The sequence below is a fragment of the Mauremys reevesii genome, linkage group 1 (assembly GCF_016161935.1).
Source record: "Mauremys reevesii isolate NIE-2019 linkage group 1, ASM1616193v1, whole genome shotgun sequence".
Taxonomy (NCBI): Eukaryota; Metazoa; Chordata; order Testudines; family Geoemydidae; genus Mauremys; species Mauremys reevesii.
This window is the reverse complement of record NC_052623.1, coordinates 125852467-125867967: the sequence shown is the minus strand read 5'-3', so window position 1 is coordinate 125867967 and position 15501 is coordinate 125852467. Positions and strand designations below refer to the sequence as shown.

At 40.5% G+C, this 15501-nt stretch overlaps 1 protein-coding gene across 4 annotated transcripts in view; it reads right to left on the bottom strand.

The window, feature by feature from the left end:
• Positions 1 to 2816: 2816 nt before the first annotated feature.
• The window catches only part of NIPA2 (NIPA magnesium transporter 2), a 39334-nt gene continuing 26649 nt past the window's right edge, over positions 2817 to 15501 (bottom strand). For 3 of the 4 annotated variants that reach the window (XM_039525768.1, XM_039525757.1, XM_039525780.1), the window contains exons 2-6: positions 10306 to 10536; positions 7617 to 7673; positions 6080 to 6170; positions 4808 to 4968; positions 2817 to 3782 (exon numbers count right to left, since the gene is read on the bottom strand). In XM_039525768.1, coding sequence (XP_039381702.1) covers positions 3145 to 3782; positions 4808 to 4968; positions 6080 to 6170; positions 7617 to 7673; positions 10306 to 10486 — 1128 coding nt within the window. In that variant the 5' untranslated portion in view covers positions 10487 to 10536 and the 3' untranslated portion in view covers positions 2817 to 3144. Of the gene's footprint in view, positions 3783 to 4807; positions 4969 to 6079; positions 6171 to 7616; positions 7674 to 10305; positions 10538 to 15501 lie in introns of all 4 variants that reach the window. The other variant, XM_039525777.1, reaches the window with a different exon arrangement.

The window sequence follows — 15501 nt, the reverse complement described above, 5'->3', positions numbered from 1 at the left end:
CAATACCAATACCCATAATACACAGTCTCATCTTGAAGTCCTGTTACAAGTAATCCACCGTCATTTACTCATCTATAATTCCTCTTGTAGTTTTTCCATGCCTTACAGCCAAAAACATTTGAGGCCTTTCATGGTTTCACCTACCCAGAGAAAAAGCAAGGCTGTAAGCCATAGCTTAAGTATAAGTCTCTTCAGCTGTTGCTCTCCTTTTATCTTGGCTTTATCCTATGACTTCCCACCTTTTGCTTCATTTTTTGTTGCACTTTAGATGTGGAAAGAGAGAAGAACAAAATCATTAAAAGGCATATGATACAAGAAGTGAGGCACAGGTTAAGCACTTCCAGAAAAAAGGAGCTAAAAGAATTGGAGGGAAGGACTCGTGTCTTTAATTCAGCACTTGACTGACATGGAGCCATCAGATCTGTAAAGGGAGCCTGCTGTGTAGCCTTCCATTTATAAGGCAGAAGAAGAATGTACAATATTTACATTTCACAGAGACTGGGGTAAGTTTCTAACTGCATGCTCTATGTGCAAATTACAAGAATAGAATTTGGTTCATTCCTCTCTGCCCCAATGAGAATTGAGCCCTGGTCTAAACTACAAAATTACTTTGGTGTAACTACATCACTGAGGGATGTAACTAATCCACACTGCCTGAGCGACATAGCATTGTCTACAGCAGTGCTTAGGTCAGTATAACTATGTTGGCGGGAGAGCTTCTCCTGCTGACAACTACTGCCTCTCACAGAGGTGGAATTATTACGCCAACAGGAGAGTGCTCTCCTGTTGGCTTAAAGCATCATCATCAGAAGTGCTATAGGGACAAAGCTTCGCTGCTGTAAATTTGTAGGGTAGACATGCCCTGAGACTTACAAACAAGACACTTAATATCTGTAAAGTGTCGTACACATTTTTGAGTCACAGCAAGTGAGGATTGTAAGACTTCAAACTGCACATTAAACTGTAAGTAGGAAACAAAGGGATAGTCAATAACTAAAACCCTACCCAGCCAAGCTGCTGTCAAAGTGCATTTTGGTGGGTATTTTTAATTAATGGAATGTACCCCATTTATTAATACTCCTTATGTAAATAAACATTTCAATTCAGCTACAATTGGTGAAAATATTATCTTGGTTTATTGCTTGTCCAGTAATGCTCAAACTTTAAAGGGGCTACTACAGGCATTTGATTATCTTACTTTTTTTCCATGAATGTAATAGGCTCAAAACAATCTACTTTTCAACTGTCATAGTTGTAGACCACAGTTTTGGTCTGTAAAGTAAGTTTACATTTAAGCTACTTTGAATGAGAGTTATTCAGCAGTACTTGATCTTGTTTTCCTCCTAATCAGGAGTGTCCCACTTGATAGCGGTTTGAGCATTGGCCTGCTAAACCCAGGGTTGTGAGTTCAATCCTTGAGGGGGCCACTTAGGGATCTGGGGCAAAAATCTGTCAGGGGATTGGTCCTGCTTTGAGCAGGGGTTTGGACTAGATGACCTCCTGAGGTCCCTTCTAATCCTGATAGTCTATGATTCTATAGCACTATTAATATTTAAGTGATTGGCAAGTTATTTCCAAGGGACCAAGAGCCACAAATAGGGGAAACAGGGACATGCTGCATTCCAGAGTTAAAGGTGTGGAATAACTTTAAAAAACAAAATATACACAGAATCAAGTGTTGATATTGCTTATGATGGGGGATGTGTTCCTTGTAGGGAGCAGCTTTGTATCTTATTAGAGCCATCCCTGAATTCTCAGGAAGTCCATGCTGTTTCCCCAAGAGGTTGAACAAACTTTGTTTAAAAAATAGTTCCATCTTTATCACCTGCTTGCTAAAACTACAGTAATGCACTCTCCTTGGAGAAAGTCTTGAAAGTGGCTATCACTAAAATCAGTGAATGATCTGGGCACCAGTTATCTGAGAGATGACCACATCTTACCTGTGAGTCACTGCACTAGTTAAGATTATCTGATTCTTGCTCATTGTTGGCAATGACCTTTCCAAGGTTGCAGCAGGACTTTTGAAGTGGATGGTTCTCACTTTTAGGAACTGACTTCCACTGATTGAGAAATGATATCAAGTGCATTCAAAAACTAATTGGCCCTTTATAAATTCCCCCCCCACCCCCAATACTAGTGCGAGCTTTGCATTTCCACAAATAAAATACACTTTGTGTAGAATTGCAGCTATGGGAAGCTTTAACATAGCAGTAGTTCAAGCCTGCAAATGGTCTTGGCAGGACAACTCCTAACAGTCTAGGGTTTTATTTGTTTCTCAAGAAAATGACATCCAGCAAGTGTTCAGTTGTTGCTGACAGAGTAAAAACCCACTACAAGACAATGAGTTAGATTTGTCTGGGGGGAGAGAATACACCTCTTGACAAATAAGAAAAATTAGATCATCAGTGTATAAGTGATGGATATCCTTTTTAGTTAGTACTTACCTTTTACATTCTACCTAACTTTTGATATTAAATTGATCTTGAAGATTTGCTAGGTTGTACAATTTCCTTTCCCTCGGAAGTATGATCAAACAATTTAAAAACTCTTTACATTCAGAATGGTGTTTTTATTTATACTTCCTGAGTCTTTACTGTTTCAAGTTTACTAATGCCTCAGTAGTAGTCATGAGTGTAGTTATATGCTTTCCAGAAGTGCTGTAATTAGCCAGTTTAGTGACATCTACTGTAAATTGGCTCCCTACACCTTTCAGTGCATTCCAGATTAATAGTCTTACTCTTCCATATGCTGAAACAGACATGGTGAATATTCATTATGCAAAAGATTCAGGTTCATGTCAATGTGCTTACCACCAATGCAAAATTAAAGCAATTTATTTTTGATATAGTTAAAATTGTTTAGTGCAATAAGTCTTTAAAATGGAAAATTCAAATTAAAAATATTTACAAGTTTACACAGATAACTTAAGAGCAACAAAACCAAACCATGTACTGAGGTCATTGCAGTGTGTCTTTTTAAAGTAAAAATAAGGCAAATTAAAACTCCATCACTATTCTTGGTCCAAACTAATCAAACCTAAAAATTTATGATTGTCTGTACATATTGTTCAAGTACATCATCTGCTTCCAAACTCAAACATTTTACAGCAAAAAAAAGTTACAGAATTGTTCTTTTAACACATTTTCAGAATGCTGCCAGACTTCCATTTCTCCTGGATGGGACATTTTCACTGGATTGTATTTCACCTACACAGGTTGAGCTTTCTTCGTCATGATTAAAGCATTCATATGTGGTTGGCAGAGTGCCATTGATTGCTCTGTCATCTTTCCGCAAGGAGACAGGCAGATTTGCTAGAGTGAAATTTACATCTTTAAAGGCATGCAATAAAAAGATCCCCACAATGATCGTGAGAAAACCACTGAAGGTGCCAATAATGTCAGCAGCAGACATGTGTTGCCATTCCTTGAAAAGAATAGCAGAACAAGTTAAAACAGATGTTGTAAAGAATACATAATATATTGGAGTCACTATGGAAGTGTTGAATATATCCAGAGCTCTGTTTAAATAGTTGATCTGTGTGCTCACACAGATTATAAGACTTAGCAGCAGAATCCAGGACAAAGGATGTTTTAGCACAGGTTTTCCTGCAATAAGTTCCTTGATAGTGATGCCCAAGCCTTTCACACAGGAGACTGACAATGCTCCAATTACAGAGCAGATTGTTATGTACACAAGAATGTTGGCCTGTCCATGGCGAGGTCCTACCACAAATATCAGTATTAAGGACACAATGACGACAAGTGTTGCAAAAACCACAAAACCTGCAGTAGGGGAAAAAAAAATCACTTATTTATATACAGTACACAAGAGCATCCAGTTAAGTACCAAGAAACGTAGTGCATATTTTAAGGGCCACAAGTCAAGGTTGATAGGCTTTTTTGCTCCCCTTCATTTTATTAATTACATGTTCAAATGATTTTTCTTCTACCAGTCATCCAAAATGGAGGCTACAACAAATCTTATGACCCCAGGCCCCTCCCCTTTTACTGCAATCCTTGACTTGTTACAAAAAGCACAGAACCAGGGGTATGGAGAGACCATCGGGTGTATGCATGTATCTAAATGCTGTCTGTGATTTGTTTTGATTTGGGTGCTTCATTCAGCAACAGGAATTTTAAGTCACCAATGGGACATGCTCATAATGCCCTCGAATAAGTCATTTCACCCCTCAGTTTCATCTGTAAAATGGAGCTTTACCTTCTTTGTAGAGTGCTTTGAGATCTACAGATATCAACTGCTATATAAGAAGCAGGTCTCTCATTTTTATTATAATATAATGTGAAACAAAGATGACACTGACCTAAATTTTAGCTACTAGTCCTAACGGAAACCCTTTGATATTGTAAATTGTCCCCACAGTCTATGCTTCATTTTTTAAGATCGGCTCAAAATTGACTTAAACAGATGACATTTCTTTGCAGAAAATGTAACAAGGGGAAAATAGCTGTCTGCTTCTTAGGTTAACATAAAGTGCTAATTTATTATTCTTTCAGAACATGCTTTTACTTGGACAAAAATTGACCTCAGTTTAATCCTGGCATTCTGTACAAAATAAATTCACTGGTATCCTTCAAAGCTTCCGCTAAGTCTATTGTAGAATTCAAACCCATATTTTATTTACAGATGTAGAAAAACAGAGGAGGTCTTTAACTTTTTGGTACTAGAAATTTGCAACAGTTGCAACTGTAAATGAACCACAGTCCTCCTAGCAAAGTAGGATAAACATACTTATCTTCCTTCATTAGCTACCCTGCTACTTACAGATGAACTTGACATTTTCTCTCACCTGGATCTCCTAGCTTGTGGGACATTTCATTCAAAGTTTCTACCTCCTCTTCTTGTGGAGCATGAATGACCATCACAGTTGACCCCAATATACTTAACAAACATCCAATTTTTCCATGCAGATTAAGTTTTTCATTTAAAAAATAGGATGAAAGAATGGCACTGAAAGGAAAAAATACATTGACAGGTTAGGAATCAGGAGATTATTTAATTTGCCCATAGCAGACATAAAAAACATTAGTGTCTTAAACTTCAGAAAACACTTTTCTCTAAGTAATTAAGAGCTGTTAATTGTTATTCTAAGTTAAGGCTCCAAATAAACAAAGAGGGCAAACAATCTGAATACAGAATCAAGTACATACTGCCTCACTATGCAGATAAAAGCTCTACTGCTCCCTTGTTTCAATATCTAATATAGTGCACAACCTCTAGTCATCTGCAACATTACTCATGCCCGTACATTTCTATTAGACTAAATCCACTAATTAAATATATTAAGCATAATTACAATTGTCTATATTAACATGTCTGCTATGCACTAGACTATCTGTAAATGTCTGGAGGCCCAAAAGTTGTTTTAAATTATGCTGCCTCCTCAAAATTGCGAGGGAGAGTGTTATCCATCATCCTCTCTCTGAAATCCCTCTCCAAGACAATGTAGTGTACTGGTGCAAAATCCTTGACTCTCTAAAGACAAATAAGGCCTGGTCTACACTAAGGAGGGGGGGGGGGTGTCGAACTAAGGTACGCGACTTCAGCTACACGAAGTCTTAGTTCGGGCTACTCACCCGTCCAGATGCCGCGGGATCGAAGTCCGCGGCTCCAAGGTCGACTCCGCCGTTCGCGGAGGTGGAGTTCCGGAGTCGACCGGAGCATGTGGGGAGTTCGAACTATCGCGTCTTGATTAGATGCGATAGTTCGAACTCTGAGAAGTCGAACTCTCCGCGTCGACCCGCGCGGTAAGTATAGACCTACCCTACGATCCAGACTTTGGTCAGGAATGAAAATTAGTTTATCAGTCTTGGCTTCCACCCTCAAGAGATGCAGAAGACAGGAAGAGCAGGGTGTTGCAAGTCAAGGTAAAGGTACACTGCTAGAGCTGTGCAAGGGAGCTTGTAGAGCGCCGACTCATCTTATGCCTGGGTTAAGTCAGTGCTACTCCTTCCATTTTTATGAGTATTAAGTTTAGTCAGAGTTAAGCAGAAAGACATTTCTAAATACGTACGTCGCTTCTACCTCTCTGAAATAGTGCTTCTTTCTAAACAGTTCTTACCTTACAAGAACACTGAGAGCTCCCAATGGAGTCACTAATGTAGCTGGTGCAAATGCGTAAGCAGCAAAGTTAGCTACTTCACCAGCTCCCACTGCAGAATAAAAAAAGAATGAGGAAGTCTTAACACATGTAAGAGAAACCTCTGAAACTGAACAAGTGTTCCCAGAGAGAAGAAATTCAACTAATATGTTCAGCTAACATGGCAGTTTACTATAAGCAGAACTCAAAGCTAGCAGCTAGATATTCCATATAACAAAAATAAATCTCACCTCTAATTTAGGCTAACCTATTTTTATGCAACAGCCTCTACATTTCCCCATCCTACTAACTCAGGTCATTTAATTCTCACATAAGCAAAATAATCTGCAATTGTATCTTCTATGAAGCAGTACATTAACTACAATGAGTCAAGCTAAATGCGCATAGTCACACTGTTTAAGTCCAAAGTTTAGGAGACGTGTAAAAAGATAAAACCAAAGAGAAGGAGAGAGAGGTGGTTTCAAAATATTTTAAAGTAACTTTTTTCAATGAATGGTTTTGTATTTTGTATTGGCTGGGGCTCCTGCAGAAGGGCCACGTACATGCAGGAGGCAGGGATAAAGGAGACAGCCAAAACCCCACCACCCGGGATTGGGGCTGTTCCCCCCCACCCCAGTCCCTCACAGGGAAGCAGCCCAGGCTCATGCCCCTCCACCCCCACACACAATCCCTCACCTGGAGGCAGCAGGGCTCCAGCTGTCAGCTCTGAGTTGCTGCAGCAATGCAGAAGTAAGGGTGGCAATGGGGTGCTAGGTCTGCTATGAAAAGTGATACTGATGAATATCACTTTTCACATCGCCACCCTTACTTCTGTCTGTGCTGCTGGTGGTGCAATGCTGCCTTCAGAGCTGGGCACCTGGCCAGCAGCTGCTGCTCTCCGCTCTGCATTCAGAGCTGGGTGGCAGTATATGTACCAGGGAAGACACATAGAAAGGGGAGCCAGATCAAACAAGTTTAAGAACCACTGGTCTAGTTTAACTGCCCAAGCTTAGTGAAGTGAAAAAGTAAAATACATAAATGGTAAAAATTAAAAAGGGGTGAAATTCCCTGCTGATCAAGAAAAACTATTGAAAACATTCACTGGAGATGCATCCTTTTACACCCAAGAACCTTCTTTTTAATTTGATTTTAATTACAAAGATATTACTAATAATACTTTTTTTTTAAAATACCAATTTTTATCTCAGTGTACAGAGGTATGCACTATTTCTAGCTTTGGTTATTGTGTATTCAACAATTTTTTTGAACATTTTGATATTTAAAATCTTTTAACACTGGTTATTCTTTTTGATACACCTCTACCTCGATATAACGCTGTCCTTGGGAGCCAAAAAATCTTACTGTGTTATAGGTGAAACCGCATTATATCGAACTTGCTTTGATCCACCAGAGTGTGCAGCCCCGTCCCGCCCCGCCCCCCCCGAGCACTGCTTTACCGCGTTATATCCAAATTCGTGTTATATCGGGTCACGTTATACTGAGATAGGGGTGTACTTACTTGACAGAAGTCCAGCCCACCACAGCCACTCTTTAAGATATGCATGACCGCCTTGACCTGGAATTGGAAGAATGAGCAATTAATCAGCAACACATAGGGGCAAGCATCAATCACTATGATTGAGAGTTATATTCCAAAAAAAGAATTATTTTCAACCCATGTTATAAACATATATGCAACCACTCATTAAACAAACACCTGCAGAATTTGATGCATAATCCGAGGCTAGGGTTGAAGTCAAAATATTTTCAACCTCTTAAAATGTGCAGATATTCCTGTGCAATTTGCTTTAAAGATTAGCAGCGTATATATATTTCTTTGGGACTAGAAATGGCATTACAGAATGCACGATATTTGCCTATTCTGAGGTAATGTTAAAAAACAAATTAAATAAAAAAGAGGATTTAACAGAGTCCCTATTCTTACAGTTGACCTAAATAGTTCCAGTTTGTAATCCCAGTTGACTACACACGTTCTTCCTTTTATACACTAAATTAGGAGGATATCCATAGGAAGATACAACTTTATCTTGGGGAAACAGTCAATCGTATAATCTAAGGAGAGCATACATTAATGTACACACTTGAAGCCACACACCTCCATGGTATTTGGGTGAACTTCAAAGGTAGAGGCCATACAATATTTGCCCCCTCCCAAACTGAGAGCACACATTCTGTGTTCACTCATAGCAACACTAACTTCTCTGGAATCACCAGAGATGGAAGGTTCTAATCCTGTGCTGTGTGGTGGCGGCAGCGCGTCCCAGCTCCAGCCGGGCAGCGCGGCTGTAGCACCGCCAGCCACTGCTGCTCCAGCAGCACGGTAAGGGGGCCGGGGGGAGGGGCTGGATAGAGGGCAGAGGAGTTCAGGGTGGTGGCCGGAGTATGGATGGTGGTCGGGGGTGGGGTGGGGAGAAGAGAACAGGGGCAGAGGCCCTGGGGGGAGAGTCAGGAATGAGAAAAGGGATTGGATGGGGTGGCGTGAGTCCAGGGGCAATCAGGGGACAGGGAGAAGGGGTGGTTGGATGGGGCAGGAGTCCAGGGGAGGCTGTCAAGAATGAGAGGAGGGGTTGGATGGGGCAGCAGGAGTCCAGGGGCAGTCAGGGGACAGGGAGCGGGGGTCTGTGCATGGGGCAGGGGTCCCAGAGAGGCCATCAGGGAACGGGGGGGTTAGATGGGGCAGGAGTCTGGGGGGGAGGGGTGAAGATAGGAGGTGGGGGCCGGGCCACAACCCCCTCCCCTAACCGGCCCTCCATACAATTTACGAAACCCGATGCAGCTCTCAGGCCAAAACGTTTGCCCGCCCCTGTTCTAATCCATATACACACACAATTAACCTTTTCACTTCTTTGATACACTGCAACTGTTTCAGTGTGAGTCGCTTACCTGGGGGCAATAGCACAGACTATTTTCAGACTGATACAATTGGTCAACAGAGGGCAATTGGTATAGAAGGGCAACAGTCCATCCAACATCATCTTGAATATTTCTAGCTGTTTTCTATCTAGCTCAGCTCTTATGTTGTGCCCGTCACTGTAGTATCTCAACACCCAACACACAGTTACCCCACTACTCCTTCAAGTCTTTACCATATTTATCAAGTGCACAGTCAGCTATAGCAAAAATCCAAAAAGTTGGATGGATGCAATGCAATATTACCCAAGGGATGAACCAGTTCTTAAAATTATTTGCCTTCGGTTTTGATGAAGTACATTAACTGCTATTAAACTGTCAAAACAACACATTATTTTAGTATATATACACAAAACCTAATAAGAATTAAGTAAAATAACCTTATGTTTTTGTGCTACAGTAAAATATTAACCCAAAAACCACAACCATCTAAGGTTCTGGAATGTCATCTTCCTGAGCACTGCCCTTCCCCCTTCATGCCTCCCCCCGTCCTTTTTTACAATGAAAGTCTTCAGGAGACATTTTAGTTTTAGAAAATAAAAGCCGTGATGTATTCTGATCCAATACTTTGACACAATTACACTATTTATGAGCCCATCCATTTCTGCATCCAGGCAATCGGGATTGATCACATTGGTTCCGAAATCATTTTCAAGTACAATTCAAGGTGTAGTTTAGATCTACAAAGCCCTGATTTGGGTCCTAAGTATCTTAGAAATTGCCTCTTTCATCTCTATCCCCACATTGGAGATCAACTGAGACACTCAAACTGACAGTTCCTAGGTTTGTTCACTTGGAGGCAAGCACCCTCATTGTAGGGGCCCTGATTCTGGAATTCATTCCCCTCCACATCCTCCAACAGTGACAGTATGTTGATCTTCCAATCACAGAAGATCATCTCTTTAAACAGGCTTTTTCCAGGGGGAGGGGGTAAGCTCAGAAGAGGGAGGCAGGTAGGATGTAACCAGGTTTATTCTTAACTGAGATGTTTTTTGATTAACATATGCAAATTTACAGTTTGTTTTGGAAATGTACTTAGAGGACACAAACTGAATATATTACAGAAAGGGATTTCACCTTTTACTATACTTAATAATGAACTAGAAATAATGCAAAGAGTCCAGTGAAAATACAGAAGCTAAATATTTTAAGTCTAGAAGTTTCATCTCTCAATAAGGAAACAAAGTAAATCAATACTCAAAAAAATCAGAGTGAAAATTCAGTAGCCATTCACATAAAATTAAAAACAGGCAAAAGTTCTCAAGTGCATAGCATACCTGCTCTCATGGAGCCCTTCCTGGCCAGCCGGAGGAGACCCTTCTTTTTTAGGATGAAACTCCCTCCAATGAAAATGCTGGAGCTCATAGCCAACACGAGACCAATATAGAAATCATATTTTCCTCCACTCTGGGTCATTTCGTAAACTACTGAAGTGTTCAAAACCGCCACATCGATCATGGAACAGAAGAGCTGCTGTTACTGGAGATAGGGTGATGCAATGCTGAAACCTGAACAAGCGCATATTATCACAACAGGATTTCATACAAATAAATAACACGTCTACTTTCTTATGGAAAAAACTCTGTTTGCAGCCAACAAAAATGGCAGTGTGGCTGGGCCTGCCCCAAAGAAGCTGAACTCTAAAGGCAGATAAAGATCATAAAATACACTGGATGAAGGTGTATACTTGAGACGAGGGTGAAATAGGACATATAACGGATTAAAGATTTTGAAGAAGTGCAGAAGAGCATCTAGCACTCCGGATGAGCGTTCACAGTACAAGAAGCAACAAGGAATGACACTTGAAGACAAACATAAGCAGAGCCACGTATTTTCAAACATACAGAGTGTTTTTTCTTCATTTTCACATACACACCTCTATCCCAATATAACGCTGTCCTCAGGAGCCAAAAAAATCTTACTGCGTTATAGGTGAAACCGCGTTATATCGAACTTGCTTTGATCTGCTGGAGTGCACAGCCCCGCCCCCCGGAGCACTGCTTTACCGCGTTATATCCAAATTTGTGTTATATTTGGTCAAGTTATATCGGGGTAGAGGTGTAGTTCCACTCCATATAACATACACAAAGTATTGCTATTTATGTTAAAATTAGTTTACAATCCAGGTTTGAGTTATGACAGCAATAGCATCCCAACAGCCACATAAGATTACGGGAACAATAGAAGAAAAAGAGTACAAAGGACTGTTCAAATCATGGTAGTTCAGTTAGCACAGACCCTTTTTCAGGATGCATAAAAATAGTGCCTTGAAGGAACAACGTAGCAGAAACTGCAACACCAACCAGCAATCCTCTGTTTACCAATAGATTTTGCAGGGTTGTTTTTCTCAGTACAAGTTTAACAAAGCATCCCTGATGCTTATCTACAATGGCGATGGAAGAATTTACTATGGAAAAGCCTTCACTCAGACTATTGGAGTCTCAAGCCTAGTTATGTGGAGAACTGCAGCAAGGGCCTGGGGAAAGTGTTAAACAAGAACTTTTAGAACAGGAGTCAAAATCTTCAATAATGAACTCCTGTTTCTGGCATGATATGACAATTGTCTATTTGCTCTAAATTATATTACTTTTCTGATACATGGTGCAATAAAGATATTACAGTTTCTTTCTGAGACATTAGACTTTGGATTTTTAAGATATGCGCATAAGCTGTCTTAAAACACTGAAATGTTCTGCTTAATTATATTTCAAGGTGGTTTATTAATTTCTGTCAAATATGAAAGGGAATGAACATTTCTCTCATTTCCACTTTTAAGTTGCATAGAATTTTTTTAAAACAGCTGACCAGTAGAGAGCACTACCCTGATATACTGCCACGAAAAAACCCAACTCAAAACAGCATCAAGTTTCTATATACTGGAACTGCAGAGGGAAGAGGTCAACAAAAATGTGTTGAAACTTACAGGAATATATGAAATGTTCATAATATTCCTGGTTCACCTATGTAATATATGTTCCAGGTATAAAAGAAACTAGCATATAGTGCAAGTCAATTTAGCATGTATATGATCTAAAGGACAGTAATAAAATATTTCTACTTCAATGTTTATTGCCAATATGAATTCAGAGTCTGTGCAAACACTGTAAACCCATACCACAACCTACTGCTATTTCCCAAATATTGCAGGCGGTCTGAGGGGGCTAAGGCACTGGTCCATCGAGGCCCCAACACTGCTGCCTTGGCTGAGGACACCATGCTGTGAGGAGCCTCTGATGCACTAGTGTCTTGCCATTCACACCAAGCTATTATCCACAGCAGGTTATATGGACAGCCCCAGATCCCCCATTCAAATACCATCACCCCATACTCCTGACTGCCCCCTTGATTCACCTGACACACCTTAAAGGAAATGAGGAGGGATATGAATAAGTAAGCAAGACTATGGTTCTCCCTTCCCTGCTATGCTCCCTTAACTCCTCTATTCTATTAGGTTTTTAAAACATTGATATATATCAGTGTGTCAAGGTTGAATACGGTAGGGCAGTACGTGGGCATGGTCAGAGAATGTTCTGAGATGGAGCAATGGGTGGGGAAGGGGCTGACAGAAGCAGAGCTGTGTAGGACCGTGAAATATGGGGGCAATGCAGTTTGTGCATAGAAAAGTGGAATGAAGGGAAAACAGGACTCAGTCAGGGAGTATGATGAAGTGCAGCTCTGTGGTAGGCCAGGATGGGAAGTCAGTCACAGGAGACATTCAATCTCTGCAGGGAAAGCATGCAAGAGAATACATAGTAATGACTGATTTTCAGTGTTTCTACTCAAAAAACTGGGAAATTCCACACAAGACCTCTCTGACTTTGCTAGACTGTCTAGCCCATTCATACAAAACTGTAAAAGAAATCAGCAGTTTAGCTTGGCATAGCACCCCAATCCTCCACCCCTACCCTAACCTCCTCCCCCCACGAAAAATATCACCCCCACCCACACTGAGCTAATATTCCTATCCTTGTCTGCCTGCTGGCAACTTTTGAGAGAAGGTTGGGATAATACTTCTGAAAGCAGGGTCTCTTCCATTTCCTGTTGGGAGAATTATGTTTGGTCAATGTTTTCCATTTTAGAAATCTGACTGATATTCATACTGAGCAGCAGGTGGTTTCCAATTCAGCGATCTCTACAAAGTGGATGTGACAAAGTGACAGAGTTCATGTTATCCTACTATACCTGAAATAAACTTAATTTCATAAAGTTAAATCTTACTGAATTAGTGTAAATACCTTTTGGGGTACATTGTATTAAAAGTGCAATTGTGTGTGTGTTATTTGGGCAGCATATGTACCTTTTCAGTAGGGAGGGGGATGCTCATATACTTCCTCCTTTATAAGCCCTTTGAAACCACTCCCCCCATCCCCCCAAGAAGTTCACATACCCCTTCAAACTGGATTTTCCAGGGAACAACAAAGGAAGAGTTTTTGGATAAATAGCCTGTTTTTAAACTGGCTCGGGGCCTTCTTCCTGATCCACCAAACAGATAGGATCCAGGGTTCATGGAGGGCCCCAAACCTTAGTGAAAGATTAGGAGTTGCTCCATAGGACTGTGTGTTTGTTCTGAGCTGAAGCTATGATAAACTTCTCACTACAAAGGAAACCCTGTGGATGGGGTACTGAAGGGCTGCTCTTGCCAAAGCTCATGCTAGTGTTGGGGGATTCTCTGGTAAGCTTATTTGCACACGTAGGTTCTTTCATTGTTTTAATAGGTTTTCTCTGTAATGCCTTTTACCTTAAGAATAAAATAGGGTTGCATAGGAAGTGCTGGGTGGTATCTTATAACTGTAGCAATCATACCTGGTAACCATCTCTGAAGAGAAAGCAAGCAGGTGTCATTGTGCAATCTGTCTATGGTGGGAACAGCACAGTGAAGGCAGGGAACTGTACCTAAAAATACCCTGATCAGAAGAGAGAGAAAAATAGGGTCTCCACCAGAAAGGCAACAGCAGGGGAGCTGCAAGGTGAGAGTGGGTGCCCCTGCTCGACCACTGAGGGGGAAATACAGGTGCAGTCACTCTGACTGTGACAGTGAGTATGAGTACGCTCCCTAAAACTTGACTATGTCATTCATCTCATGCATCTCTGCTAAACAATTCACAAATTATAGATTTTAAATAAAGCTATTGCCCCAACCCTCCAAACATAATCAGAACACAATATTTTTGACTCCTCAATCAAGTGCTTAGTTGTGGAAGGCTTAATTTTTGATAGAACAGACCAAGGAAAGACAAAAGTTATTCAAATAATTTTAACTAGAGTAGGTTCTCTTATATGGTTCAATCTAAAAATGGATTAACTGAAAAGTCAGTTTATTTGCTGCAAGTCCATTCTGATGCAAACAAAAATTTTTTTTATTGGAAATAACCTAGTGCACTGTCTAATCTTCATGGATGCACCTGCATAGTTCAAGCACCACTGTTTTCTTAACATGCAATAGTGCTTCAGCAAATACTAGTATATAAGAACTTTCAACACAGCCCTTTCCTGATCAAATAGCTGTTGGGTTGGGAAAATGGCAGGAGTAACTGTTCCAGTCACAAAACACACACATGGTACTGGTGTTGCTCAGAATACTGTCAGGTGAGCAATTTACAAAATACAAAAGGAATAAACACTTTCCTTAGAAAAAAAGTTTTATTGCATACAAAAAAAGATTTTATCATGAGAAACCCAATCTCAGTGACTTGTACTAGGGGTATTGCTTGTTTATTGAGTTGTTGACTTACCTGTTTATAGCATAACAGAGCCTTTGTCATACTCCTGATAGAGCTCAGAATCGGTTTTGACTTTCTTTTAAATGAATACATGTTCTTCCATCTTGTATAAATAAATATCAAAATAATAATAAAAATAAATAATAATAATTGGAGATGTACCAATCTCCTAGAACTGGAAGGGACCTTGAAAGGTCATTGAGTCCAGCCCCCTGCCTTCACTAGCAGGACAAATTTTTGCCCCAGATCCCTACATGGCCCCCTCAAGGACTGAACTCACACAGGCCAATGCTCAAACCACTGAGCTATCTCTCCCCCCACAAACACACTGTATCCTCCAAACAAATAATGCCTTCCCCAGTACATGGATCACAGTAACTAGAGTCAAACAAGGACAAATATTAAAATGAATAACTTTAAAGACTAGCATTTATGCAAATCCTTGATGCTGTAAACAAAGGACAGTACAAGTCTTTAAGGGCAAAATGAGACTCAATCCCCTGCTGAAGAAAGGCTCATTTCATGTAGTGAAGAAAAATAGTCCTAAATGGCTGTCTCCCACTCCTCAATATCAGCTGAGGAAGTGAGGAATAAGGTCAGAACAACCCATATCATATACCCCTTAAAGGAAAAGGTCAGGGCTACATTAGAAACTTGCCAGCATAGCAACATCAGGTAGGGGTGTGATTTTTTTATGGTATTTTTATGCCAGCAAAACCCTCTTTGCACAGATTAAGTTATATTGGCATAAAA